This window comes from Podarcis gaigeae, assembly GCF_964106915.1.
Source record: "Podarcis gaigeae genome assembly, chromosome: 13".
Lineage (NCBI taxonomy): Eukaryota > Metazoa > Chordata > Lepidosauria > Squamata > Lacertidae > Podarcis > Podarcis gaigeae.
The window spans coordinates 7197596-7222564 of record NC_139689.1 but is presented as its reverse complement, the minus strand read 5'-3'; the positions used below and the strand labels follow the sequence as shown (position 1 = coordinate 7222564).

General features: G+C 50.4%; 1 protein-coding gene across 2 annotated transcripts in view; it reads right to left on the bottom strand.

The window, feature by feature from the left end:
- ACIN1 (apoptotic chromatin condensation inducer 1) overlaps nt 1-24969 on the bottom strand; it is a gene marked incomplete at its 5' end in the record, with an annotated part of 35463 nt that overhangs the window by 8633 nt on the left and 1861 nt on the right. For both annotated transcript variants that reach the window (XM_083706504.1, XM_083706505.1), the window contains 7 exons: nt 5007-5145; nt 9109-9209; nt 9347-9589; nt 11423-12691; nt 12816-12904; nt 19729-19840; nt 20139-20204. In XM_083706504.1, the coding sequence (XP_083562630.1) occupies nt 5007-5145; nt 9109-9209; nt 9347-9589; nt 11423-12691; nt 12816-12904; nt 19729-19840; nt 20139-20204 (2019 nt within the window). The remainder of the gene's footprint in view (nt 1-5006; nt 5146-9108; nt 9210-9346; nt 9590-11422; nt 12692-12815; nt 12905-19728; nt 19841-20138; nt 20205-24969) is intronic.

Here is a 24969-nt window from a genome sequence, read left to right as displayed (position 1 = left end):
CACTGTAATCCAAGGCCTAAGGATTCTATTACAGTGGTACCTCGGGTTACGTACTTAATCCATTCCAGAGGTCTGTTCTTACACCAAAGCTTTCTTGAACGGAGGTGCGAACTTTCCCTAATGAGGCCTCCCACAGCTGTGTTCGGCTTCCGTGGCAAAGTGTGCTAACTGGAACACCTACTTCCGGTTTTGCGGAGGTTGTTTTCCGCAGCGTTCATTAACAGGACTGTTCTTATACCGAAGTACCACTGTACTAGAACACAGGTACAAAGAATCCCTAACTATTAGGACAAATCTGGGTGGGATATTATTCTAATTTTGAATGGTTCAGATAGGGGAAGCTGCTTTTGCATCAATACACGATAGTTACTGAACAAGGCTTGGCAACCTTTATTATTTTGCTTTTCAACCATGCCCCTTCTGGTGAGAAAATGTGCAAGCTCACAAGTTAACACAAAGCTATTCAGCTTTCCATCCTGCCCAATGAAGGGCCTACTGTACTTGAGAGCTTGCCAAATTTTCACACACGCAGAATGCTACAACCCAAAGGGCTGTTAACTCTTTTCTAGGCTACAGTGAGAATTTAAGGCAGGCTTGTGATTAGCTGCTCACCGCCTTCAAGAGAAATGGATGGCTCTTCTTTCCTTTTCTTTTTAAGCCACTTGTGCCACATTAATGGGCAATGCAGGGAATATATGCACAAGCAGATCCTAAAAAGGATCAACTTCAATGGGTGTTATTTCTGCAAGGCGAAATGGGCAGCCCAAGTTAAGTCCAGGATAAGAGAGGCTTCCACTGCTGCTGCTGCTTTGGAACAAAGGACAAAGAACATTCCAGGTGTCGGCAATGAATTTTAGCCACCACAGTACCTGCAAGGCTTGTAGTCCTCATGGTGTCCATTTGGCTTAGGCACAGCAGTGACACCAAGGTTGTTGGACGCAATGTGTATTTAGGTTCTCAGATGCAACAGGCAATTATTCAGAGACTGACCATCTGCCCAGAACATTTAACTACGTCTCAACACTTCAGTTGGGATTCCTGTATTGCGGCGGGGGGGGGGGGGTTGGACTAGATGGCCCCTGAGGGTCCCTTCCAACTCTTATGATTCTGCATTGTTTCTGACACAGATTCTCTTTGTTAAAGAAGAGGCCTTTCCAAAGTTCCACCGCTTGGCTTTCTGGGGTGGGGGGGTGGGGAAATGGCCTTCCTGTGTCTGGTCAAGAGCATTGAGCTGGGAAGGGGAGGGTTCTCATCCTCTCCCACAATTCTGCTCCCCTTTTGGGCCTGCATTGTATGCAAGGGAGTCTGGAAGCCACCAAAATGCCTCCCTCGGCTTCCCTGCAGCTCAGCAGCCGAGCGCCCAGGCAACAGCAAGGCCAGGACTGGCCCTCCCACTTAACCACAGCCACTGGCACAGGAAGGAACCGCATCATTCGTGCGCCCTCCATGAGAGGAGAGCTTCACATCTCATGGGGGTGACCTGGGACCAAGCCACAGGGAACCTTTGTGGAGGCCCCCACGTGGCTTTAGCCCCATGTTGATTAATTGGGCTTCAGCAGGGATAAAGGAGGCGCTGATGCCAATGAAGGAGTATCGTTAAATGCTGTTCCCAAGAGGCTGGTGCAGAAGCAGCAATAAGGGAACCTGGGAGCTTCCAGATGTCAAGAGATTCGTGCTCCCATCAGCCTCAGCCATCCCATGGCCAACAGCCAGGGCTGATGGGAGTTGTAGTCCAGCGACACCAGAAGACCCTCGAGCTCCTCATCCCAGGTGAGCAGAAACTGCCAGCTTGCTAGCATCCCCTTTCTACGTCCACTTTATTCCTCAAGCAGCAGGTTCCCAAGGAAATGGAGGGAGCAGGTGGTTGGGAGTCAAGGACCACCCTGTTGATAGCATACCCCACAGTCTGAGCAAGGATGGGGGCTGGACCAAACCAGGTTGATGCAGGAACTAGCCTCAGTTTCCCAGAGATCCCCTGCTTCCTCATCATTAAAAAAATAAATAAATGCAGGGGAGGGAACCCTCCATTTAAACTGAAACATGACCCACCCGCCTACCCCGGGGGAAAGTTGCAAGTGATACTTTTTTTTTTCCTTTAAAAATTAATTAAACAAAAAAATTAAACCAAACAATAAAATCAACGAAATTAGGACAAGTGCTCCAGGTACCCTCTCACACCTGGGGCAGGGTCTTCTGTTCAGCCAATCGCACCTCAGTGTGTGCGCTGTATCTAGGCAACGGCTGGTCCAATCGGAACGAGCCCTCCCTGGCCTGAAAGGTGCGTGCTTGGTTGGGTTGGGTGACAAGAGAGGTGGTGGTTGGTTGGTGGTAGGTAGGAACCTAGCGCTTGATTGGTAGGTGGTCGGAGCCAAGTGTCCCAGAGGAGAGAGGGCGAGACAGAAGCGCCTCCCCCACTGGCAAGGTGCGGTGGGGGGGAGGGTTAAGGCATCAGTTCTTGGCAGGCAGAGACTGGGCCAATGGAGAGCTGAGCACCTCCGGCGGTGCGTGGCAGCAAGAGTCCCGTGACGGGTGAGGGGCTCTGCGACACCGGGCAGAAAGCGTCAGCAATGGAGAACGGAATTCGTGACGGGGCAACCGTCCACGTGCGGAAAGAGGACGGCTGACATCGACAGTCCTTTTCCGGAAGAGGCGCCCATGTGGCAGGCAGCAGGGCGACTCGACGGCAGCAAATGCCAAGTCCTTGACGGGGAAGACCTCCAGAGAACCCTACATAAACCAAGTCCTCTTAGGCAACTCTTGGCAACTCCAGAGAACTCTGTGGAGGTGGAAGTCCTTGAGGCATGGCGGAGAAAACGCGGCCTTGCGTGTGGAAAAACCCGTGCCGAGCAACGAGAGCTGTGGAAACTGGTTAGCTCTGCACACCGGCGGGATTGGAAGGGGAGGCCACCTTCAAATTTCGGCGAAAGCCTCTCAAGATGCTGAGTCCCAGATTCAACAGAGGAGCTGCCGGACTGCTGCAGCTTCTCAGGAGCTGAGTATCATCGGGCCGGGGCCTTCCTGCAGATGACCAAGTGTGACAGAGAACCTGCTGGGAGTCTCTGAAAGCGGATTTTTGCTCCCGAGGTGATGAAGGAAGCACTCTTGAGTTGTCTCAAGTGGAGGCCCCTGAAACTCAGGGTAACCATTTCGTCGGCAGTGAAGACTTCAAAAGAACGCCTGGTTTACAGAGGCAGACAATTCTACCGCAGAATAAACGGAGTCCTTAAAGGCAACCTCATACGAAGCAGAAGCACCTCGAGCGGTGGAAGGAGGCGTAGACATTTTCAACGGGCGGCAAAAGACACCAAACAGCACCAGGCGGGCAACATGAGACTGAGTGCCCAGCAAAGTCCTGACATTCCTGGAACCTTTTTGCTGAGAGTGTCAACCAGGCAGGATTCCAACAGCAGCGCTCTTTAAGATTTTGGAGATTGACTATATATCAGCCGAAGGCAGAATAGGTCCCAAGGACAAGATGGCGCTCTCTTTGACGGACAGGAGAAGAGGCCCACGGAATCAGGAAGAGCCACACTGCATGTGGGGCTCCCAGACGAGAAGCTCTGTGGTTACGGAGCCAGAGGGCTTTCCACAAAGTGGAGAGCGGTGGCGGAAACGGTCCCAGGAGAGGCCTAGTATGTTGTGGCCCCTCCAAATCTCTCATCCACCTCCACGGGTACCTGTCTGTGCGGCCTGCTCAAGTACGTCTGTGCTCTCTCTCTCCGGTTCTCTCTCTCTCACTCTCTCTTTCGCACTCCCGGTGGATTGGAGCCTCTTTAAAACGGGGATCAGAACAAACGAGTCCAGAGGAGAATGTCAACGGGGTTGTGGGGGGAAACTCTCTTTAAGGTGAGGGGGAAGCAAGGCCTGTCCCCACCCTCCCCTCTTCTCAGCAGCACAGAAAGCAGTCTCGCATGTGTGTGCTCGCGTTACGTGCGTGTGCGTGGGTGTGTCCTCAAAACAGCCCTGCCTCACCCCGGCCGAGAGCCGCCACCCCACTCCCACCCCACCCTGCTTTGGAACAGAGGAGATGGAAGAAGCCGGGTTCATGCCCCGGCTCAGGGGTGGGAAGAGTCAAATTTGGGAAATGCAGGGCAGGGAGGAACGTGGGCAAAACGAACCTTTCGATAACATGACATTCAGCAAACACATCAATAGTTAACCCTCCCAAAATCCAAGTTTGGCTGCTAGCTGACAGTAGGAGGCCCAGTTTATGGGGAGAAAGAGGCATTGTGTGAGTCACTATCTAGTAAATCCATGCAGACGGTATTTTGCATTAAACATTTACACCACATTTAAGGCAGGGTGAAGTGTGGTGTACCATGCTCAGGATTCAGAACTCTTTGCCCCCGGAAAACCCAAATTCTGCAGCAAGGAAAGCGGAACTCTTGAGTCCCATCTAAATTATGCAAACTGGGCATCTTTGCATAATTTCCTCTTGTTTTGCATAATTTATTCCACACCACTTTTACAAAATTTATTCTGGTTTTCCTAGCTGTGCATAGGGAGGTCAAGGAGTTCTGCAGAGCGCTGGAGACATCTCTCCCGTCCCCCAAAGCGCTGGACACCTTCCTCAGAGACATTCATGCAACTCTTATTACATAAGGATCCAAGCTAGAAACGTGCTTCTCGGTTGATTTAAATGATAATAATTTAAACCCCAAAGCTAATAAGTGTTCCCCAAAGTTCCCAGCACCCTGGCACTTCAGGACACAAGGGATGAGAGGAGGCTCTGGATTGGGGAGGGGATTAAATTAGAAGCACCTGCCCACCAAGGTTATGGGGTGGAACTGAGAGCTGAACAAACACCCAGCCCTTATTGCAGGAAGTCCCACTAACCCTTTCCCACTAACCCTGCGGCGGTAGCTGGGTACATGGCTGGCCTCTCTAAGCAATGTCTCCCCCCAAAAGTCCCCCCTAGGCATCTTTCCACAGGACCTCCGGACTGCCTTCCCCATTGCACCCTGGGGTCCCTTGCCCGTCTGCCGAGCGGAGCCCCAACACACTACCTCTTTCTTCTCCTCGTCTTCGGGGCCCGGGTCGGGTCCGGGGGGCTCCGTGGAGGGGTGTTCGTCAGGGCCAGGCTCAGGGGCCTCGCTCTCTGGTCGGGGCTCGGACGGCTCCATGGGCACCTCTGGCTTCTCCTCACTGTGCAGAGAGAGGGAGAAGTAGTCACTTATGGTGTGGTTGAAGGGGGGGGATGACTTCCAGGTACACAAAACACAGCCATCTCTTCTAGAGAGACAGAAAGCACCTTGGGGAAAAGGCTGAGGCCCAGGAATATACTGCTAGTTACAGCCCTGTGGAACCTTCCCCCACAATATTCAAGTGGAACCTTCTCCTTGGGGGTCTCTTTCCCTCTAGCTACCATTAGCCCCCATTTCTTCCATCCTGGCCACCCCCCCAAAAAAAACCACCTTTGTGAACAAATATGCTCCAACCAGCCTAGCTTCTCCCCCACTCAGTAACCTTCCTAGAGGTCATTTGGGCCTTCAAGGATCCTCCCTCCGCTGCCCCCCCCCCCGGCTTAATCTCAGCCCCAGAACCAGTGAATCTGCCTGAGCACACGAGGAGTACCTTCCTGATATCCAGTGCACAAAGCACAGACACCCCTCCCCCCCACACCCGGTGTTAGGGGTCAGAAGATAGTCCCTGAGCCCTAGCCCCTTCCCTTTCAGAGATCAACCGCAGATGCCTAAAATAACAAACACTTTCCAAAATTATGAGCCCTCCCTTCTAAAGCTCTTATAGACACACTTCACCCCTAGAATGTCACCAAAGGCTGCTTCTTCTGTCTTCCAGGCCACAGAATCCCACAACCAAATCTCTTCCTCCCCCAAATTGCTCTCATGCAAAGCCTCCCCCAAAGTATCACAACATCCCCATGGGTCCTCAGAGGCCTGTCCTTAATAAGAGACCAGGGAACCGCCTGCCCCACTGAGGCCTGTGGGGAGGAAGGGGAGGGGGGAGAATGGACCAGGGAGTGACGGACAGAGAGAGAGAGGGAAAGGAGATGGGAAATAGGAAGTCTGGGGAAGAAAGACACGTGCAATTTGAAGGGGATGGAGGGAAAGAGCCAGTGTGCAATTGGAAGGCATACAGGAGGAGGAAAGAAATGGAAGAAAAAGGAGGGCAGGCGGGAGAAATATTTGCATAAACAGCAAAGGGAGTGGTGGGGAGGTGTTGATGAGACCAGCTGGAAGGGAGTAGAGGCAGAGTCCAGGGAAAGGAGAAAACGAGTGGAGAGAGAGATGGAGAGAGATGCAGCAAAATGAGGGCCCTTCAGAAAGGGGAAAAGCAAGGGATTGCTGGAGGTGGAGAGTGACCCTGTCAAATAAAGGGAAGAATTGGGGAAAGGGTGGGGGCATGACAAAGCAGAGGGACGGAGGGGAGCTGAAGCCAAGAAGGGAATGGAAGAGAAAATGGATGGCAGAGGGGCCCGGAGGAGGAGGAGGAGGAGGAGAGGGGGAAGGGAGCAGCGAGGCAGAGAAAGGAAGAGGGGGAGGGGCAGGAGGCGAGTGAATGAATGGGGGGAGAATGAATGGAGGGGAGAAAAAGGGATTTGCGCGCGGGGTGGAGCGAGCCTGGAGCAGGATGCGGCCGGCGAAGGGAGAGAGGAGAGGGCTCGGGAAGGAGATGGGGACAGATCTGGGAGCGGGGAGGGAAGGGGAGGCGAGCGAGATGGGAATGGCGCAGGGAGAGCGAGGCGCGCGGGGCGGGGGAAGGAGGCGAGGACGGGAAAGGGAGAGCGGGGCGACCCGGCCGGGAAGGACGCGGCAGCCGGCGGCGGAGCCCGGGCGGGACTGCGGGGAGCGGGCGGCGGCCGAAGGCCGGCCAGAGGAGGGGACGGGCGAATGAATGAATGGGTGGATGGGAAGGATGGATGGATGGAGGCAGCGGCCGCGCTGCGCCAGGCCGGGCGCCCCGTCTCACCCTCCCTTGCTCTCGGAGAGCAGCATGGCCCGGCCGGCGCTTCCTCCGCTCCGCCTCTAGTCCAGCAGGCGCCGCAGCGACGCGGGGCCGGGCGGGGGCGGCGGCAGGAGCGGCGCAAGCAGCGTCAGGAGCGCACCGGGGCCGCGGACAGGCGGCGGAGCCATCTTGCCGCCGCCGTCTTTCCCAGCAGCCCCCGGGAGGGTTTGGGGAGGAGGGAGGAGGAGGAGGGATGGAGAGGGGAGAAATAGCGGAGGAGGAAAGGGCATGATGGGGGGGGGGGGGCGCCGGAGGAGACGCGAGGAGACCGGAGGAGAGGCGATGGGAGGCTGCAGGGGAGCGCAAGCAGCAAAGCAAGGCGCGCGCCCCTTGACCCACGCTTTGGCCTCGGCGACGCAGCTTCTTCCCCCAATCCCTGCACAACACCCCACTTCCATGTCACCCCACCAAAAGAAAGGGGGGAACACCACCAGCCTGCAGAGACTTTTTTGGGATGTGGGCTGCTCTCTTGACGAAGGGCAACATTTGGGGAATGGGCAAAGCCTTCCACACTTCCTGGCTGTCTAGGATGCAGCCCAGCCAGGTCTGGTCCTTGGCATCTCGGGCCACCTCCTGGGAGAGAGTCTGTGCCTTTGACAGCGGCGTAGTCAACAGGCATGAGTTCAACAGGAACAGCTTCCACTGCCTTGTCTGCAGCACAGCAGGGGGTCCTGAGCTGCCCACTACAGCAGGAACAGGGAACTGTGCCCTGTCAGCAACAGCCACTGTTCAGGGATAATGATGGGAGGTTCCTGGGCTTCTTAGGGGTATCTGGTTGGCCACTGTGAGAACAGGGTGGTGAAGAGATGAGCCAATGACCTGATCCAGCCAGCTCTCCTTACTGTGACCTAGTCCAGTAACATCAGGGGGACTCCCTGGCTCCCCATCCTGGCCACTATCAGGTAACAAAACTGGGCGGCAGCACGGGCTTTTGGAACACCTGAGCCCTACAAACCAGTTGCATTGTCCCCCCCCCCCCGACCCCAAGTTAATTCATTTCCTGTGTTTGTTCCAGTGAGACATTAACTAGCACCACCCCAATGGTGCAAGATCAGTCAAAGGAGGTTCTCCTCCACGCCATCGCTTGAAAAGCAACTCCATCACCATCAGTTTGGCCCAGCGGACGGGTCCATTCCCAAGCAGAAGTGAGATTTCGTTGGAGCATGTTGCTGCAGAGACTGCAGCTGCTTTTTGGGGGGTGGGTAGCCTTTAGATAGAGTGCAGCACCTAGCACAGAATGGGAACTGCTTAAACGCTATACATGTGTACACTACCGGCCTAGCCCAACTGAAGTGGGGGGTCAAGCAGCCCAGGGTGATGAGGAGCAGCTCTGCTGATACCAGAAGTATCTACCTGACCATGGCTGATCTGCACCACCAAGATCCAGAAGCCATGACACCTTGACACTAACAAGGCGTGCCAGCTGTTTCCATCCAGCCCCTCAGCCTTGGAACACAGACCACCTTAACACAATCAAAACTTTTGAATAATCATAAGACCTGTAACAGCATAATCTCTCTACCAGAAATCAAGTATCCTTGCATGTGCAGAAGCGAGGTGCAGGAGGAAGGGCAGAGAAGAACTGAGCGGTCTTTAGAAGGTCCCAGGTTAATTCCCTGATGGCGTTTTGTGCAGGGCTGAGAGGCTCCCCTCTGACAGCACTGAGCAAGGTATTTGTCCCTTAGGAGCGCACAGGGGCTGGTTTAGACAGAGACCGCCTGATCATGCTGAACTTAACAAGTACTGCTAGGGAAATAACCAAGCTCTGCTAGAAATATGTAGTGTATCAGTCCTGAAATTCTAAAACAAGTAAATTCATCTGGAAATTCCTGCATTGCAGGGGGTTGAGCCAGATTCTATGAAATCACCTCTTCCCCCAGGAACCCTTCCACAGCCCACTCTGCGCATGCCTGTGACCACCCACGTGTTCTGGGGCTCAAAGATGGGCCAAACAAAGTCCTGTGTCACATGTTGCGTTGTGTGGCATTGCTGCGTCGTGGCCTCAAGCCAAATCTGAACTCCTGGGCCCGCTGCCGCCCCTGGAGGCTCCCTTCTCTACGCGCCCCATTCCCCAGCGGTGCATGTGGAGCCTGCTCAGCCTCCGCCCTCCACTGCCCGGGTCGCTCGGCCTCGGATACTTACTTTTCGTTGTGCCGCTGTTCGGACGGGCGGTGTGGCTCCGAGGCAGGGACCCCGCTGTCGAGGCCACTGGCCTCCATTGGAGTGGGGGGCTCTGGGCTGCCCTGTGGGGAAAGGCTTAGTTTAGCAGGAAGAGGCCACACGGTGAGGGTCTCAAGACCTCCCCCGCCCTGTATGCGCCCCCCCCTCCAAAAACGATGCACGCCCCGCCCTGCAACCCTTCCTCTCCCCCATTCCGTACTCGCTCTGGAACTGTCATCTCCATCTCCTCCTCCTCTTCCTGCTGTTCCTGCTCCTGGCCACGGCTGGGGTGTCTCTGGGGCTCCGAAGGCAGGGGAAGGGTGTTTCTTCGCTTTTCCCTTGGGCTTGATGACCCATCTTGCTGGGTCTGGGGGCTGTGGCGTGGGGGGCTCTCCCCTGTCGGGGAGGTCTCTTTGGTGTGGGGGTAGCTGCTACCATCCCTTGAGGCTTCAGGGCTACGGGACTGAAAGCAGAAAAACAGGTGGTTTGGGTTTTTTAGATGGCCGGCTCCAGCCTGCCCACCTGAGGAAGGCTGCATTGAAATGAGAAATAATCCACAGACACATCTCCCCTGCTGCTCACAAGCCGGGGGAGGCGCAATCACGAAGCAAGCTTGTGACTGGATTAAAGGAAAGTAAACTGAGCCAGTCAATTAATTGATTAAATCCGCAACCTGAGAAAGAATAATAGTTTGGGGGAACACGCTTTCTTTGCTTTTAGATGATGATTCACCAATGTGTCACAGCCGGTATAATTTCAGAAAAGCCCTGGCTCTCCCATTAAAGAGGGAACACCCCTTAAGATGTTTGTCGTTTGCACATGTATTTTATTTGATTTTTAAAGCTGCCTGCCAGCAAGGTGGGGCTCCTTTTTTTTTTTACTAGCACAAATGATTTTTAAAGCAAGTTTTAGATTGCTCTGAATAAAATGACTATCAATACGGCAGTGCTCACAAGAGGCTCATAGCTCTCAGCGCCCTTGAATATGCTTTATAGCTAACAGCTACTGAGAACGGTTGTGTGGACAGAATAGCCCAGCATCTAAAGTTATGAATCCTTAAATATGGAGAAGAAAACAAATAATGCACTGAGAAAGGATTGTTGCTTTTCTTTTTTGAAGAAAAAGAAACCCCTCTTCCACACACACCCTGGGTTTCAAACGCCCAGTGCAAATTCAGTTTTCATGCAAGACTTACAACGCATATTTTTAAATTCTTCAAGGCAAGCTCTGCCTTACACCAGGGACTGAAAAATTTGGCCAGAGGCAAGTGGTAGGCGCCTGAAGCTTGGCAGCTTCTAGTTGGCCAAGCTCCGCCCATGATCCCCCATGAATTAGCTTGCCCTGAGCTAGGAATGCCTGTTTGTTCTTAAGCAGCATCTTGCTTTGAGCCAGACACTCTCCAAATGCCCAGTCTCACAGCAGCATCAAACAAGGCTCTGGTGATTTAAGCAGGGGGCAGCATCTAGACACAGAGATCAAATGCTGAGCTGCTAGCCATGGGCCTGTTTCACCCCGCCGGAGCACATTCGTTGCCCAGAAGTCAGGGAAGGACCAGAATTGAGCACGTTTCCAGGGGAGAAAAACATTGCCCTGCTGCTCTGGAAACTTCACCTACTGTTTGAAACCCAAAGGCCGCTAAGCAGCAGCAGCAGACAGCGAATAATCTCAAGTATGGGAACGCTGCTTGCAGCCTGGTAAGTGAGCAGCGTTCTTCAACTCGGGGTGCCCAGATGTTGTTGAACTACAACTCCCATAAGGCAGAGCTGGGCGGGGAGGAGGATGGGAGTTGTAGTCCAACAACACCTGGGGTCACTGGCCTAGGGGAAGCCGCCATAACAGAGAAAGGGCACTTATACACACCACTGATGACCAAGGGGCTGCCTGATTACAAGGTGCTTTGAAACACCTGCCAAATGTATTGTTTCTCATTTCCCTAATTAAAAAAACGAGAAGGGGGCGGGGAACCACACACGAAAACCCTGGTGGCTCCCATGGATAAAAAGACTGGGCTGAGGTGGAGGAGAGCTGGATTCAAATCCTTCCTGCTGGGAAAGGTGCCCTCAACAGGTTGAAGTGGTAATAATGTAAGAAGCGAATCCTACAGGAAAGGAGAAAAGTACTAGGCAGAGGAAGAGGGGTGCAGTGTTCAAGAAACCACTCTGACTCTCTGGAAAAATTGCACAATGGGACTATCCAACCAGGACTGAATCTGTGATCCTGAACCGACACAATAATCCAGTGTGGGAAGCCCAGCTTTTTTGCCTTCAAGTGACTCAGGAAGAAACCGGGCACTCACCTTTCTGCTGCTGCCGCTGCAGGAAGGCGACCGGGACCGCGACCTGGAGCGAGACCTGGAGCAGGAGCTGCTGTGCCGCTCGGAGCCAGAGCGGGACGGGGACCCCGAGGCCCGCCGCTTCCTGGCGGGTGACTCGGAGGAGCCGGAGCGGGGCCTCCTGGCGCGGGAGCGAGGCTGCGAGCTGCCGCGAGAGCGGGACCTGGAGGAGCTGGACGCGGAGGAGGAAGAGCGGGAGGAGCTGGAGCCCGCGGGCCTTTCCTGCGGGCGCTGCAGGGGAGATGGTGGGTGGCCAGGCCGTTCCTCCGGGGGGGCAGGGCTGGCAGCGGCGGCTGGGACTTCCTGAGCGGGGGGAGATGGCTGAGAGAGCTGAGGGGGGGCCTTTTCGTCTTCTGCAGGGCTGGGCCCGGGGGCCTCCTTGGTCAAGAGAGGAGGAGGGGGCTCCTCGCCCCTGTCGTCCTGCTGGGTGTGTTGTGCTTCTGTCAGCTGCGGAGGGGAAGGGGAGTCCTGGACCAGGGCGGCGGCGGCAGCTGCTGTCTCTTCCTCCAGAGTCTTCAGGGCCTCAGCTGCTTCCTCCTGATCCTCATCTCTCTGGATCTCCTCTGCCACCACCTGCTGGGGCTGCAAAGGGACCACAGAGCCCCCCCACCCCCGCAGGCCCACCCCCTGCTCCCCTTGTGCCTCGTGGGGGGCAGTCGCCCCTCTTTCCTCTGGGCAAGGCCCTGCTTCTTTGGCCACCTCCACCTTTAAGGCTTCGGGTAGCTGGGCTGCAGCCTCGACAGGCTCTACCTCTTCTGGAGGCCCTGGCATCTCAAGGCCCCTCTTTTCCTCCTGGAGCCCCTCCTGTGTCACAGTTGCTGGCTGCTCTTCCCTGCACTCTGGGGCTGCGGGTTCAGCCTCTGCTAGGCCCTTTGAGGGTGGGAGAAGTGGCACGGCCGCTCCGCAAACTGGGGCGTCTGGGATTTGGGCCGTGGCCTCTTTTGGCTGGGCCTGTGGGGCAATGGGCAGGGAAGGCTGGCATGCGCCCTTCTCCAGGGGAGCTGGGGCGCCGGGCTCAGCCTGCCCCTTCGGCGTCTGTTTGGCCGGCAACGTGGCAGCTTCTTCTTCCTCCTCGTCGTCGTCCTCGTCCTCGTCCTCTTCGTCGTCCTCGTCCTCCTCTTCCTCCTCCTCTTTCACAGGAGCCCTTTGGGCTGCCCTCCGACTCCTGAGAGGCGTCTCTCGCTCTTCGCTGCTTGGGGCGTGGGCGGCTCCCGGGGTCTTTACAGCTCTGGCCTGAAGGGAAGAGCAAATCACGGCATGCCTCCAGCTGCTCTGCACCAGCCCAGCCCCTCCTGGGGCAAAAGCCTCACACACACCTCCCCACGCTGACCCCCCAACCTGTATCACGGCTACCTACCTGCCTGACCCGGGTCGGGTGCTGCTCCGGTCTTCTTGGCCCTTCTTCATCAGATTCTTCCCTCTCCCGTGACACAATGCAGCTTTTGCCTAGCAAAGGAAGGGGAGAACCGTCAGCTGGTCAGGCCAGACATCGCTTCTCACACCAGGTAGGCCACCCCAAGGGAAGCTCAGGTGGCAGCTGGGAGAGACACAAGGTCCAGCATTGTGTTCTCGCAGTGGCCAACCGGAGGCATTTTGGAAACCTGCCAGCAGGATTCGAACACAAGATCCCTCTTTCCTCCTCTGGTTTCCAGCAAATGGTACTCAGAAGCATTGCTCTCCCCGTCCACGGCATCAAAGCACAGCCATCATGGCTAGTAGCCATTGATAGTCTTATTCTTTGTGAATTTGTCCACTCCTCTTCTAAAGCCATCCAAGTGGGCGGCCTCACCGTCTCCTGTGGGAGGGAGTTCCATAGTTCCACTGTGTGAGGAAGGACTTTCTTTCATTTAGCAGGCTCAATTACATCTTCACAAAGCAAACAGATCGGCTGCCAATCCATTCGCCCCCCAGTATATATAAAAGGACTCCAACCCCACCCCAGTACCTTCATTTTTGACCCTAGGAGCAGAGGAGGCTGCCTGGTAACATCTCAGAACATTGGTCCATCAATCTCAGTATGACCTGCCCTATTCCTGCGACCGTCATTGGTTTTATCTGCTTTAAAAATTGAATTCTAATTAGTTGTCATGGCTGAGTTTTAAGTTGTTGTAACCTGCCCAGAGATCTGCAGATGAAAGGTGGGCAATAAACTGAACAACGATGATGATACACTACCAATAACAGTAGAAGAAATAATTATAATAGTACACGGACTAGCCCTACCTAGAGATTTCACTGGGGACTGAACCTTCTGCATGGTAAGCAGATAAGTCTGCCCCCGCCCCCAAAAGACATGGGTCTTCCTTCTGCTTACTGTCAACTTGAGTACTACCAGAAGCCTCTTGTAATACTCAAGCAAGCAATGACATACACACATAGTGTGAGTGTGTATGTGCACACAAACGGCTAGGAGCAAACATTCCCCTCTGCCATGCCTCTCCATTTTGGCTGAAGTGAGAGCAAATGTGGCTGATCTCTTATCTTGCTGGAGGCATAGCCAGAAGTTGCTTTGCTCCCTGGTGGGTGTGCAGGTGTGTAAACACTCTTACACCGGCTCGCCTCTGATCTATGTACATCTGGTGGAACAATAGTTACTGATAATCCACATTCTGAACAAAAGCTTTGATCAACCTTGACGATCAGCAGGCATGGAAGGAAACGGATGTGCCAACAGGGCATCTAACAGGGCATTGCCTTAAGCCTCAGGGTGTGGAATGTTGCCCAGCTGTTTGGAGGGAGCAACACCACCACCTCGTCCCCCTGGCCACCCAAATCCCTCTGCAGCAGAAGCATGTGCAAACACATCTTCTGAACAGAGAAACTGGATGAGTGCCAAGAGGTTTGCAAATGCCTGTCTGTCTGGGGCACCTCCTCCTGCCCTCTTTTTCTCTGGAAGTCAGGTACACAGCAGTCACGTTCTCAGCGGGTCAAGAGCACACACCTTTTAAAAAGCTTGACCAGGGGTCAGCAAATTTTTTCGGCAGGGGGTGGGTCCACTGTCCCTCAGACCTTGGGGGAGGGACTATATTTTGGGGGGGGGTGAACGAATTCCTATGCCCCACAAATAACCCAGAGATGCATTTTAAATAAAAAGACACATTCTACTCATGCTGATTCATGGACAGTTGGCGGGCTGGATATGGAAGGCCATTGGGCCGGCTCTGGCTCCCGGGCCTTAGTTTGCATACCCCTGAGCTAGACACTCAAATCCACACTCTGGAATCAACTGCATGAGTATGTTTCTTAGCAATTGAGAGGTGAGGCAAAAGCACATTAACCCTGCAGTTGCATAGCTGTGCTATAACAAGGAAAACAACATGGAACATAGCGTACATCTTTTCCCCCTTTTTCTTTACTTAAGACTTTTCAAACTTGCAGCCGACCCTACAGAACAAGTACTGTAAAATCTATCATGCCCATAACAACCCAGACTCTCAATAATGGCATCAGAATATTGTAACCAGCTCCGAACGGTTCATGTTTTCCGAATGCCATTTGTCATAGTCCATCCATTTCCGTAATTAACTAATGCAATTTTGCTGCATCATGTCTGAATCTGACCGTCTACTAAGATGTCTGTATTTCAGAGCTATGAAAATCTGGCTTAAAATCATTCCATCAGACCTTTTACGCGGTTACATCTGGTTTTAAATCAGAATTGTCTGCAAGCAGGGGTGGCCCATTCCCTTCTAAGCAACCTTTTGAGGACAACATACCAGAGACAAAAAGCTGGTGCAGCAAGGAGTGTAAAATTTTCCTTTGCACAGGAGTTTAGCTTCCACACACATACCTCTCTATCCTCCACCCAAACAAGCGAGAGCTCAAGGACAAATTCCAGGCAGGCAAAAATGCTCAGCGTAAGAAGCAAGGTCAGCAAAGAACATGGCCTGGGGAGGATTCTCAGGGCCAAATGCAGAGGGACAGCAGGCCACGTTTAGCACCTGGGCCCAAATTCCCCCATCACTGACCTAGAGTTGCAGGGTCGATTCAGATGTGATGCTAAATAGCAGTTCAGCATTATCAGAATGAGAAACAGAGAATCTCGGGTCCACGTGTTCCCCTCCCCCAAGTATGAGACCTCTGGGTATAGGGCGGTATAGAAATTCAATCCATCAATCAAGGCTGCAGGGAGGAGCATCACTTCCATTTTAGATCAACCACACCTTGCTGTGTCACCCAAACCAGACAAGCCGAAGCTGATCTTGACCGTGGTTTGTTGAAACTCCAAATGCATCCAAAGTCAGCCATGTAGGAAGTTCACATTCGTGGAGATGGCTAATGTAGGTCCACTAATTCCAGTAGGTCTACCATGAGTAGAACCTAGTTAGATACAACCCGGCATTTAAGAAAGTGACTTATTTCAACAAACCATGGTTAAGATAAAGCATGGTTTAGGGTTCCGGTGTAATGTCTGAAATGGAAGCAGAAGGCTCTGATTTTCCCATGGCTATTTTGGAGGAGAAAGGAGGGAGGGAGTGTGTGAGGGCAAGGTTTGCTGCACTCATCCCCCTAATTCTAAAATCTGGGTTATGGGCAAACCTAGGTTGCCCCAGAGTTGGTGAGGCTCATGTGACATCAACACAATAAAGTGTCATTGGCCCAGTCCTGATGAATGCTTTGCCAACAGGGATTCAGCAGGTGCCTTCTGTTTCAACCTATAAATGCCTGCTGAAAACTTGGTTATTTTAGAATAGCAGATTAAATTGATAAGCTATGCCGAAACGGCAAAAATGACTGGAAAAACTAGGAATCAGGAAGACCAAAGACCAACATTTTAGTAAGAAATGGGGAAAATATAGAATTTATCTTGAAAATCATTGTAAACAATTAAAATTAGTAGTAGGATCGAAATGATACTTGTCATTAACGTTGGACTACGATTGTAATGGAGATTTAATAGAATTGTATTAATAGAGAAGATGCAGGAGGAAAAAGACCCACAAAGGGGAGGAGGGAAGTCCATGGGAATTTATGGAATTCTCTTTTTGTTTTGGTTGTTTGACAGTGGTTTGTAAATTTCAAAATTTGGAAAATTAAATATATATATATATACATATATATAGAGAGAGAGAGAGAGAAAAGAAAACTTGGCTATTTTGCCAGGCTTATGCAGGCAATTAATAACACATCCTTCTATAACAGTTAGCTGATGGTCTCAGGTATATATATATATATAGGCAGTCCTTTTTTCTGGAGAGATGCAGGGGTACACTTACCCCTAAGCATTTTGTGAATCTTTGTACTTTTGTCCATTTACTGTATTTATTTCCCCCAATTTGAACTATAAAATGGTGATTTTCTTGAGTCAAAACGAGAGTACCCCTAAACATTTTTTAAAGAAAAAAATCACTGTATATAGGAATTACTGTAAACTGCACTGATATATTTTGATCTCCCTGTGGAGTATTGTGGGGAAAACCTTCGCCTGTGTGGTTCTCAACAGATTACAGTCATTCACTGACAAGAGTCTATCCCATGTCACAATACAGCTTTAGAGCTCAGAGGCCAGCAGCCAATGTGATTTTCTCACTGTTCCAGCTGCAGGAGTCTTGCCGAGAGACGAGGCCTCGCCCTTCTTTATCGCCTTCATAGACCTGACAAGGGCCTTTGACCTCATCAGCCGAAAAGGGCTCTTTGCACTGCTCAACAAGATGCCCACCTAAGCTTCACAAGATGATTGTGTTTTTATAGCAACAAGGCTTTTTTAATAAATAAATAAATAAATAAATAAACTGTCCCTCAATGTTATTTCCAAATTTCTTAAAGCGGACAATAAATAACTGACCTTCTCAAGAACAAACATACGCTGCCTATCCTAATGGGGCATGAAGAAGCAATTCATTTAGCGAGAGAAACACACCAATTATTGATGCCTATCCTGTCGCACAACCACAAATTTCAACATGTTTCTTCTTGCAGCATCCCTGAGGAAGGAAGACTTAAACATGACCTTCGGTAATCGCAACCTCTGATTTTAAGTAACCTAAACTACTTAATGGTTTTATATCGTTACCTTGAAAGCTTTATTAATAACTGTCGTGGTCAGTCAACAGTATTCTGATACCTGATATAAAACTTCCATGCTATCTTGTCAATCAGTAAATGTGCAGAATACGAACCCATAATTTACTGGAGAGTACCACCTGTTTGCCCTCTGTTTCATCAGAAACACTCCACAAGAACAAGCTGTTTCTCCTCAAAATGTTTTCCAACTCATCAACTTCATTTAAACATTCCCTTTGCTTTTTTACTAGGGGCTTTTTCACAAGGACCCATTTAACGTGCCAGGTCATCAAAGTTTGTGTTCCAAGTTACATATTTACTTGTTTTCTATACGGAATTTATAACCTGCCTTTCGATAGAGACACCCATAAGGATTTAAAAACAGCGCAGTCAGCAGACAAAAACGACAGCATCCTTTCCTCCACCTTTTTGCCCATCATTTCAATCCTCTTATCAATTTTTCTTTCCGCAGGCAAAATATTTCTTGATCTTTCAGTGTTCTTATCCAATTCCTTAATTTGAAACACAATTTTTCTGAATTTTTTGGTCACTCTTTGGGGTTGCAGCCTTGTCAATAACTAAAAGAGCGCCTTCCTTAATATCGACTACTTCGGCCCCTACAATCCCTCCCAGGTGAGTTGCACCTGGATCCATCATTATTAACTTTCAGGAGGAACTTGAGAACAGCCCTGCTTACCTAGGTGTTTGATGACTGAAAAACACTGTTCCTGACAGTCACTGGCTGAGATAATGTTTTCAACCATTTTTAAAATGTGTTTTCAAATGTTTTTATTACTGATGTGCTTGCTGCCCTGAGCTCCTTTGGGAGGGAAGGGTGGCATATAAACTGAAGGAAGAGAGAAAGAGAGGGAGGGAGGAAGCACCCTACTTTCACAGGCACCCTACTTTCACATGCTTGGTGGGGACGCAGGAGAGGGCCTTCTCAGTGGTGGTTCCTAGACTATGGATCTCCCTCCCTAGAGACATTAGACAGGTTCCTTCCTTGCTGTCCTGCTGGCAGGTGAAGACTTTCTTCTTCCAACAGGCTTTTGGGAATTCACTGCTTGTATCATGCTGTTTTCACTGCAATTATTGGTATGTTTTAAACAGATTTTTTAGATTATACAGTCATACCTCGGATTGAAGTCGCTTCAGGTTAAGCCTTTTCAGGTTGCGCTCCACGGTGATCCGGAAGTAATGGTGTGCATCACGTCTGGGTTTCACCGCTTGCGCTCAAAATGACGTCACGCGCATGTGCAGAACTGGCAAATCACGACCCTCACAGACGTGGGTTGCGTTCGCTTCAGAATGCAAACAGGGCTCCAGAATGGATCCCGTTCGCATCCAGAGGTACCACTGTATAGCTTCAATTCTATCAGTGTTTAACTGTACAGTGGTACCTCGGGTTAAGAACTTAATTCGTTCTGGAGGTCCGTTCTTAACCTGAAACTGTTCTTAACATTGAAGCACCACTTTAGCTAACGGGCCTCCCGCTGCCACCGCCACATAATTTCTGTTCTCATCCTGAAGCAAAGTTCTTAACCCGAGGTACTATTTCTGGGTTAGCGGAGTCTGTAACCTGAAGCGTCTGTAACCCAAGGTACCACTATATTTTAACAATTGCCTTTTCTATGATTTTAGTGGTTCTTGTTTTCATCTGTAAGCTGCCTTGATTCCCGTCAGGTAAAAAAGCAGGGTATACATAAATAAATATATAAAGGAGGAGGAGGAAGGAAAAGAAGGAAGCTGTCTATAACCTCACAGACTTCTCTTTGTATGTTTCGAATTGTCAGAGCCTCCGTGTTTTCATGGAACAGAATGAAACACTTGTACCATTTTTCTTTTCCACCTAAAATGACCACAGACTTTTGTTTAATACAAATATTGAGGAAAGTACCACTAACTAGGAATGAACAAAATCAGTATTTTCAAAAGCGGCAGAAGCTTCTGAATGCCACAGGAGCTTCCAGGGTGGGCAATATGACTGCTCAGAACACAAACCGTTCCAAGACATCCATTTTGGTTTCCTTCCAAACATCCGCAGCAGGCAAAAGATATGCTGGCTACCAATTAGACTTAAGAGTTCCCGTTAGCCAGAGGTGGTTACAGAATTAAAAGCCAACAACGGCAATACAAGAATGCGCCTTAATTCTTTGGTTCTGAAAGGCAGTCTGCCTCCCAAGTTTAACTGGAGTGGAGAATCAGAAGAGAGAGAGAGAGAGAGAGAGAGAGAGAGAGAGAGAGAGAACGGGGCTCATTATACTCACTCTCTGAATCCGCAGCTTCCCGAGCTTCCCGTTCCAGACGTTGCCTCAGCAACTCCTGCTGCTTTTCCAGGTACTGTTTGATGAAGCTGTTTTGACTCATCTCCTCGCCAATCTGACAGGACACAATAGAGAAAGTGGGCCTTACAAGGAGGGCAAGAGTTTCGACCCCAACCTTTGGCAGTTATGGTGGATCTAGCAAGCTAGAATGGGAAGGCACAAACTCCAGGGAAGTAAGCCTAGGTGTAAAGCTGAGGAGCCCCTAGGTTCATGCTGCAGCTGTGGGGGCAGGAATGGAACTGCATACACACAATTATCGCAGGACTTTCCGGGCCAACTGCAGAGAGACAAAGGGAAAGGGATGCTCCCTGCAGCCAGTTTGGTGCAGCACAACCACACAGCGCATCTCTCACCTGGGAATTGGGTTGGAAGGTGGTGTGAGGGGTTGAGTGCTTCTGGAGGTTTTCGAGCATCAGGGCCTGAAATGAAAAATGGGAGATAACAGGTCAGATCATCTCACACTGCCCAGAACTTTGGTGGCACCCAAGGCTGGTCCATGCCCCAAACATACTCATCACCATCTCTATCTCATCACCCTATCTCAAAGTCCATCAAGAACCATCTTCCATATGCTAAGCCATAAAGGATACAACCGGAGTTACACCAGTTTCTCAAGACATCCAGTAACCAACCATTCAATCCATTCTCAGTTTGGTGAGTTAAACCCAGCATTCGTCTGTCACTTTCTCAGCGAGGATTAGCCTTTAACCCAACCCTGCATTTCCTAAACTCACCCCAACCCTCACTCAGCAACCTGACTGAAGAAATCCAAACCACTCTACCTACCCCAGCTCCTGTGACCTGTCCAAGGCCAACTTCTCCTTCATACCCCCCAATAAGCCCAGGTCCTCCAAATCCTAACACAACGACACCTCCAAATCTCTGCATGCCTTTCCACCAACACGCAATGGTGAATCAGAAGTCATTACTTAATAATTTTGCACCACTTCTTTTCCGCCTCTTACTGAAATGTAATTAATCTCACTAGGTTTTAGCACAATCCAGCTAAATCCACAGATGTCAGCTTGATCAGAAAATGGACTCTTCAGTTCAATTATCCCAAGTCAGAAAACACACGTGCCACCAGCCTGGAACTTAAGACTCCAGTTGACTTTTTTACACAACCAACCTTCATCAGATATCTTCAGAGGAAGCTCACGTGCGATTCACGGTAAGATATTTAGCTACTAACTTGTCAACATCTCACTGAAACAGCACATCCGTACAGCTCCAAACATGTACACCACCCAAGTCATCTCTCATCGCACAGAACCCTGCCAGATGCATCACGGAAGTTTCTGCAACAGCTAATCATTTGCAGCACACTTCTTCATTTGCAAAAGACGATACAAAATGTTATCCTCTATCTGCACAACAATCCATTCAGGTAAGTCATAATAACTGACTTTTAAAGAAGAAAAACCGAAGTCATGACGCTGAGGCTCATTTAATATTCTGTGTGCTTTTCAGATAAATCCTAGTTTCCTACAGCAACTAATGTGGTCTTCTCCAACCCAGCGCTCTCCAACTTTTTGGACCCCATCTCCCATTCACCTTGGCCAGCGTGACTGTGCTAACTGTGGTAGATGGGAGTTTTAGTCCAAAATCTCTGGAGCGACTAGGGTTGATCTAATGGTAACTAAACTTGATTTAAAGCCAGAGTGTAGCCTCTTCAGCTGGGAAGAGACTACAGTGGTGCCCTGCAAGACGAACGCCTCGCAAGATGAAAAACCTGCTAGACGAAAGGGTTTTCCGTTTTTTAGGCACTTCGCAAAACGAATTCCCCTATGGGGTTGCTTTGCAAGACGAAAAAAATCTTGCATCCCCCCCGCGGGTTTTTTCCGCTTTTTTCGCCCTTTTCTTAAGCCGCTAAGCCGCTTATCAGCTGTTCCGCTGATAAGCCGCTTAACAGCTGATCGCTGGAAGCCGCTTGACAGCTGTAGCGCTAATCCGCTAAGCTGTCAATGGGCTTGCTTCGCAAGACGAAAAAACCGCTAGACGAAGAGAATCGCGGAACGAATTCTTTTTGTCTAGCGAGGCACCACTGTACATTCCAACCCAGCCAACCTAAACGCAATAGGGCCATCTTCCCCCACCCCAAAAAAGTTAGCTAATCAGAAGCAATGACAACCCCTTCTGCACACACAGAATGAGGTCTACTATAATAAGAAAGCTGAAATCAGGTATCCGTGTCATTCAGCGACGAAAACAAGGAGAAATTTCCACTCTTGCCTGAAACTCAGAACATCAAGTCCGACTAAAACAGTGGCAAGAAGTAGGATTGGTGCACTGGTCAATTGTTAGTTGGCTCATTATTTGACCATGGTCAAATAGTCCACGAGGCTCTAAATGCCAATGTAGAGGTGTTTACTTTTAAAAATTTCAGTACACTGTCATCTGTTGCACCTGCAAAACCCAATAGCAAAAAAGCAATGCTTCTCATAGTGAACACTTCCTATTAACTGCAGGCATCTTCAAGCAGGGGCACAAGAAGTACCGTATTTTTCGTTCTATAGGACGCACATTTTCCCCTCCAAAAATTAAGGGGAAATGTGTGTGCGTCCTATAGAGCGAATGCAGGCTGCGCCGCTAAGCCCAAAGGCAGAACAGGAAGACGGAGCACTGCGGGCGCTCCGTCTCGCTGCTCTAGCTTGGGGATGGCTGCGCGCACAGCCTCTCCAGGGCAGCGGGGCGCTGCGCTCCAAAGGCTTCAGGGATCTTTGAGGCTGGCGGTGGGGGAAAGCAGCGCTTCCCCCCACCGCCAGCCCCACAAGCTCTGGTGAATGTACCTTGAACGCACCTTGTTTTAGAGGGGGAGAACAAGAAAAAATTTTTTTTCCCTGTTCTCCCCCTCCTATGGTCCGGTGCGTCCAATGGAGCGAAAAATACGGTAATCGGCAGCAAAAGCTAATGCCTAGTGAGTAGAGCTTGGAGATTTGGCAGCGGATTGGACTAGATGACCCTCAGGATCCCTTCCAACTCTACTATTGTATGATCTCACGGTCAGGGAGATCTAGGTTGAAATCCCCACTCAGCCATGAAGCTCATTAGGTGATGCTGGGCCTATTAAATGCCCTCAATTTAACCTACCTCACAGGGTTGTTGTGCAGATATAATGGCAGGATAACCATGTACGCCACTCTGAGTTCCTTGAGGGAAGCGTGCATCTAATAAATATATATATATATTCTTCAACAAATGACAGCCGTCTAATTTATGTTTTGAATTTCACATACAACCTGTTGGTCACTATTTTAACTATCTTGAAAGATACTTTCATTTGGTCAATTGACCAAATCTCTTGGGGGCCAAATTACTCCAGCCAGAAGAACAAATCAACAGAAAACATGCAGAATACAGGAGGAAGCGAGTTCTTTACAAAGATGGGGGAATTTACAGTGCCAGCCAGAAACATACTGACACTCGGAAAATGCAACGGCATTGTATCTAAGCACAAGTAATTCTCAAGAGAAGTTACTGATTGTGTAGCGCAAGCCTTGCCTAATTCAGCACTTCCACCAATGGCTAATTTTTACAGAGAGAGTTACTGGGGCTCAAGCCCATCTGGCAGCCTCTCTTTTTAATCCCAATGATGTGAGGCTAGTTGTAGTCACTGATGGAAGAGCGACTCAAGCACCCTGCAGGTTCGAGGGTGGGCTCTCTCAGTACTTCCAGCCCCGAATCCTAACAAGTTGCAGCTCAAATTAAGATCTGACTCCCGCCCAAACAGAGTCTATTAATGCAGAAAGAATCACACATGTGCAATGAAGTGCAAATAGGATTCATGTAACAAGTAACTGACTCACCACACACAGCCCCATGTTGCCTGTTACATTTCTGTCTTGCCCTTCCTTCAGCGAACTCGTACGCCACCTGTTTTAACCTCACAACAACCCTGTGAGGTAGGTGAGGCTGAGATACTGACCCCAAATGTGCTTCACGGGTGCATGGCAATTAGAACCCAAGTCTCCCAGTTCTAGTACAGTGGTACCTCGGGTTAAGTACTTAATTCGTTCCAGAGGTCGGTTCTTAACCTGAAACTGTTCTTAACCTGAAGCACCACTTTAGCTAATGGGGCCTCCTGCTGCTGCCGCGCCGCCGGAGCACGATTTCTGCTCTCATCCTGAAGCAAAGTTCTTAACCCGAGGTAATATTTCTGGGTTAGTGGAGTCTGTAACCTGTTACACCAATAGTCTTCAACCCTTCCGGACACTGGACCCACTTTCAACTCAAACCTGCATTTGAGGGCCCATTACTTAAGCAAGAGACTCTTAACCTCTGGGTTGTGGGTTTGAGCCCCAGGTTGGGCAAAAGGGTTAGACTAGATGATCCTTGTGGTCCCTTCCAACTCTACAATTCTATGTGTTACATCACACTGCTTTATAATGAAGGATATGGCTATGGTCTAGCTCCACTGTCAAGAGGCAGTATGACTCAAGAGTGTTCTTGCGCCCAGGTCTTGCCTGCAGGCTTCCCTTGGGCATCTGCTGGAGAACAGGACACCAGACTAGCGAGAACAGGACGTTAAACTAACTGGGCCTGTGCCTTGATCCAGCAGCTAGGTTCTTCGTATGCTTCTATAATCCAAATTTGTAGCTACACACCAAAGGCTTTGATTAATTTACGTGGCACAAAGGTGAACCAAGCACAGCAGGGCTTATTCACAAATTGGAAAACTGGCATAGTACTACACTGTTAAGCAGCCAAAGGCCTGTCAAAGGCCTGGAAACGATGCCTTATGAGGAACGGCTAAGGGAGCTGAGCATGTTTAGCCTGGAGAAGAGGAGGTTAAGGGGTGATATGATAGCCATGTTGAAATATATAAAAGGATGTCACATAGAGGAGGGAAAAAGGTTGTTTTCTGCTGCTCCAGAGAAGCGGACACGGAGCAATGGATCCAAACTACAAGAAAGAAGATTCCACCTAAACATTAGGAAGAACTTCCTGACAGTTAAGAGCTGTTTGACAGTGGAATTTGCTGCCAAGGAGCGTGGTGGAGTCTCCTTCTTTGGAGGTCTTTAAGCAGAGGCTTGACAACCATATGTCAGGAGTGCTCTGATGGTGTTTCCTGCTTGGCAGGGGGTTGGACTCGATGGCCCTTGTGGTCTCTTCCAACTCTATGATTCTATGATTCAGCCAGAAAAGCGCTGACACCCAGAGGACTGACAGCTACTGTAACCCAAG